Source organism: Penaeus vannamei, chromosome 6 (genome assembly GCF_042767895.1).
Source record: "Penaeus vannamei isolate JL-2024 chromosome 6, ASM4276789v1, whole genome shotgun sequence".
Classification (NCBI taxonomy): Eukaryota; Metazoa; Arthropoda; class Malacostraca; order Decapoda; family Penaeidae; genus Penaeus; species Penaeus vannamei.
This window is the reverse complement of record NC_091554.1, coordinates 41452332-41457323: the sequence shown is the minus strand read 5'-3', so window position 1 is coordinate 41457323 and position 4992 is coordinate 41452332. Positions and strand designations below refer to the sequence as shown.

Here is a 4992-nt window from a genome sequence, read left to right as displayed (position 1 = left end):
GGGGGAGGGTAAGTGTAAACACGAACACACACACACACACACACACAAACACACACATACACACACACAAACACACACATACACACAGATATACATATATACATGCATGTATGCATATACATATATCGAACATCCCACAACCTGGAAAAAGTCTCTCTTTCCTTCTTAAAAAAAAAAAAAAAAAAAAAAAGTAAAAAAAAAAGTAAAAAAAAGACAAATCCCGAAAAAGGAGAAATATATATATATTCACACTTTGCCCCTGTTCCTGTTTTTAATCTTTCCCTCCATATTTCTCCTCGGCGCCCAGCAGTGTCAGGCGCAGCGCATCCTCACCCGCCCACAAATCAAGGGCGGCTCCTACAAATCTTGTTCCTTTCCCCGCCCTTCGCCACGTGTACGGACGCCCTTTCAACGCCCGCTGTCCCTCCCCCCCTCCTTGCGCCCACGCCCACCCCCTCTGGCTTCCTGGCACTCTGGGTCTTGGCTCTTGGCTCTTTTTGGTTCTTGCTCTCTCTTTCTCTGGATCTCTGGCACCCTAGATCTCTGGCTCCCTGACACACTGGTGGCTCCCTGGCACTTTGACTCTTGGCTCTTGACTCTCTCTGGTTCTTAATATTTCTTTCTCTGGCTCTCTGGTTTTCTGGTACTCTGACTCTTGGCTCTTGACTCTCTCTGGTTCTTGCACTCGCTTTCTCTGGCTCTCTGGCGTCTTGGCTCTCTCTGGTTCACTCTTTATGGATCGTTCCGGTTCTTTCTCTTGCTCTCCATGGATCTCTGGTTCTTTGCCTCTGGTTCTTCATTTCACGATTTTCGTTGGCTCCCTTTCCCCTTTTTTTGTAAGTACCCGCCCCTTCCTTCTCTGTGTGTTTGTCTATCTGTCTGCTTGCTTCTCTCTCTCTAACTATCTCTTTCTCTATCTATCTATCTCTCTCTCTCTCTCTTTCTATCTCTCTCTCACTTCTCCCCCCCCTCTCTCTCTCTCCACCCCATTCTCCCTCCTCCCTTCCTCCCTCTCCCTCTCTTTCCCTCCCGCCCTCCCTCCTTCCCTACCTCCCCCTCACTCCTCCCCCCTCTCACACCCCTGACAGACAGACAGACAAACAGAGAGAGAGAGAAAGGAAGAAAATTGGGCAGAGCATAAGCCAGCTCGCGCAGGTGGGAGGGAGCGGTATGTCGAGTATTCCTTGGTCCTTGTGGTGGAAAGGGGGTGGGGGGCGGGATGGGGGGGGCAGGAGGGAAAGGAGAAGGTGTAGGGAGAGGGGGAGGGAGAGGGGGAGGGAGAAGGAGAAGGGAAGAGAGGGAGTAAGGGGCTTGCAGGAGAGGGAGGGGGAGGGAAGGAGAAGGAGTAGGGAGGGGGTGGGGTGTTGCAGGAGGGGAGGGAGGGGGAAGGAGAATGCGTATAGAGAGAGGGAGAAGGAGAAAGGAAGAGAGGGGTAGGGGACTGCAGGGGGGAAAGAGGGGGAGGGAGAAGGTGTAAGGAATGAGGGGGAGAGCGAGTAGGGAGGGAGGGAGGGGGATGTAGATGGAATTGGGGATGGGGAGGGAGGGGGAGGAAGAAGCAATAGAGAAAGGAAGGAGAGGAGGAGGGAAGGAGGATGAGAGATTATAGGAGAGGTATGGGCAGGGTGAGGGGGAGGAGGGGGGGTAAAGGACAGAGGAAAGAGTGAGAGACGAAATGAGGGAATAAGCGGGGGGAGGGAGGAGGTATGAGGGATGAGGGGAAAAGCGAGTAAAATTTAGGAGGGAAAGAGTGGAACAGAGGAAGGTAGAGGGAGGGAATGAGGGAGAGAGGAAGATAGAGAGAGGGAAGGAGGGAGGGAGAGGGAGGAAGGGAGGAGAGAGCGGGAAGAGGGAGGGAGAGAGGGAGGAAGGGAGGGAGGTGAAAGAGAGAGAGGGATGTAGGGTACAGGGAAGAAAGGACGGTAGAGGGAGGGGAGAGCGGGAGGGAGGGAGAGAGAGAGGGAGGGAGGGAGGGAGAAGAAAACAAACCCTAATGAATGGAAGTTCGGATTTGTTAAAATATGTAGGGAAATATGGGCGAGGGAGGTAGTAGCCCTATGGCGTCGATAGATAGAGGTCGTATGTCTATCTCGTTCCTTGGTGGAGGGACTTAGCGGCTCGGGGCCAGAAGGCTTGGGTTTCGCGCGGGAATGAGAGAAATTTATTAGCGTCGTCTTTTTTTCCTTTCTTTTTGTTTTTCTTGCATTTTTTCTTATTGGGGGGTGGGGGTTGGGGGGTGGAGGACATCTATATATTTTAGTAACATTGTATGTATTTGTAATGGTGATTTTCAGGGAGGTACGATGCACACACACACACACACACACACACACACACACACACACACACACACATATATATACATGTGTTTGTGTGTGTGGGTGGGTATGTGTGTGTGTGTTGAAGTATTTGTTAATTCATCTCTCTATATTCGGATATTTATATAGTTCTGTGAATTTCATTTTTTTTTTTTTTTTTTTTTTTTTTGTGTGGATGTATTGGTTTCTTTATATATTATTCATCTGTTTCCAATCAACGTGTCTATATTTCATCTATCCTACACGTGCCTGCCAACATGGAAAGCAAAAATTTCGAAATAAAAATGTAGCGATTTTTTTTCCTTCTTTCGAAATAAGTATGCAGCGTTTTCTTTCCTTCTTTGGAAATACAAATGTAGCATTTTTTTTAAACCTTCTTTCTTTCTGCTTTCTGGAACTATAACCCGCCCACCCCTTTTTTTTTTTTTTTTTTTTTTTTTTTTTTTTTTTTTTTTTTTTGAAGAGCGCACCTCCTCAAAAGAGAAATAAAAATGATATCTTCTTCGAGAAAACTCTCAAGTGAAGACATAATCCACGCTTCAACCCCTCCCCCTCAGAGACCCTCTCCACACCCCTACCCCCCCCCATTCGAAAAAAAGTAGAAAAAAAAGAGTTTAGAAGAAAAAATGAAAGAAAATAAACACACCACAAAGACCCAACCCACAAATTAGGTCGGTTTACAGAGAATACAATCTTGTTTTTCTTTTTTTCACCTTTTTACCCCCTTTTTTTCTTCATCTCCTCCTCTCCCACCTTTCCGCATCATGGGCGTAAGAGATGCGAGGGCGTGAGATGACGCAGCCGCTAATAATTATCTCTTAAAAGGCCAGGACAAAGACTAGCCACCTTCGACGCTCTACAACCCGTAACTAAACATCGTCAGGGGGAAAAAACGGGAAACAAAGAAAACGGGTGGAGGAGGAACTAATGTACCGAAGAAAATGGGAAACGAGTGTTTGGATGGGGTGCTTCTGAACGTCTTTTTTTTTTGGGGGGGGGGGATTTTTTCTTTCTTTTGGGGGGATTTTTTCTTTTCTTTTTTTTTCTTGTGAAGGGTTTACCGAAAATAGAATTGTCTTCCAATTTGCCTATTTATTATTCTTACGATTTCTCCTCTCCCCTCTCTTTCGCTCTTATCTTTCTCTGTCTCTCTCTTTCTTTCTCTCTCTCTCTCTCTCTCTCTCTCTCTCTCTCTCTCTCTCTCTCTGTCTCTCTCTCTCTCTCTCCCTCTCTCTCTCTCTCTCTCTCTCTCACTCTCTCTCCCTCTCTCTCTCTCTCCTTCTCTATCTATCTATCTGTCTCTATCTATCTATACTTCTGTCTGTCTGCTCCTCTTGCCATTCCCCTGTTTTCCTTCTCTGTTGATATAGTGCCTGCACCCTTATGCTATTTCATATCAATCATAATTAATGTGACTATCAGTTATCTCAATCTCTCAATCATCGCCTTATTTCTCTTCTGGCATTCATCTTCGTCTTGTATATTCTTAATCAATGTCTGATTACATTCATAAGATTGTTATTTTCATCCAGTCTATCTTTTTCTTAGTTTCCTATTTATTCTCACTCCTCATTTCCCCTCTTCCTTAAGATTATCTCCTTCCCTCCTCCGTAGGGGTCCTTCTCTCCCCTCCTCCATTTTCTCTCTTCTTTGTTTCCTTCTCTTTCCCTTTCATCTTCCATTTCTCCCTTTCTATTCCTTCCATTTTTTAGATCTTTTGACCTTTTTCATTTTTAGCTTCTATCGCTTTCTTCTTTCTTCTCCTCTCTTCGTCCATTCCTTCCCTTCCCTTCTCCACTCCTTTCGGCATTTTTTAATCTCTTCTATTTTCACTCATCTTCTTTCTCTTACGGGTTTTATTTTTTTTTTTTTTTCCTTCGCACCTCTTTCCTCTCCATTTTTTTATCTCCCCTTTCTCCAACACTCACTTTTCTCTTTCTCTCTTTCCCCTTTATTATCCACTCACTCTCCCCGTCTTCATTCACTTTCCCCTCGCTCTCTCTCCTCCTCATTCACTCCTTCATTCTCTCCTTTCCACATTCATTCCTCCCCTCTCTCTCCTCCTTCCCCTTTCACAAACCACTCCCTCTCCCTGTCTCTTTCCCTCTCTAACTACACCCCTTCCCCATTCACTGCTCCCTCTCTCTCCCCCTTCATCATTCACTCCTCTTTCCCTCTCTCTATTCCCCATCCACTACTCCCTCCCTTCCTCCCTTCCCCATTCACTTCTCACTCCCTCTCTTCCATTCCACATTCTCTCCTTTCCCTCTCCCCTTCTTCATACACTCCCTCCCTCCCTCATTCTCCATTCACTCCCTCCCTCCCTCCCTCCCTCCTTCCTCATTCACTCCTCCCACACTCTTCCCTTCCTCCTCCTCCCCCCATTCACTCCCTCCCTCCCTCCCTCCCCCTTCTCCATTCACTCCTCCCTCCCTCCCTCCTTCCTCACTCACTCCTCCCACACTCTTCCCTTCCTCCTCCTCCTCCCCCATTCACTCCCTCCCTCTCCCCCTTCCCCCATCACTCCTCCCTCCACCCCCACCCCCTCTAATACCCCCTCCCCCCTCCTCCCCCAACTTATTCATCAAGGGAGAAGGAAAATCCCCATTTCCTGACACGTGCAACAGTGATTATCGGTTCTCCACCCTTTCGCTCTCTTTCTCTCTCTCTTTCT

General features: G+C 47.1%; 1 protein-coding gene across 1 annotated transcript in view; it reads right to left on the bottom strand.

The window, feature by feature from the left end:
• Positions 1 to 535: 535 nt before the first annotated feature.
• The window catches only part of LOC113826682 (46 kDa FK506-binding nuclear protein-like), a 30453-nt gene continuing 25996 nt past the window's right edge, over positions 536 to 4992 (bottom strand). Inside the window, exon 2 of the mRNA XM_070122473.1 lies at positions 536 to 760. Coding sequence (XP_069978574.1) covers positions 536 to 760 — 225 coding nt within the window. The remainder of the gene's footprint in view (positions 761 to 4992) is intronic.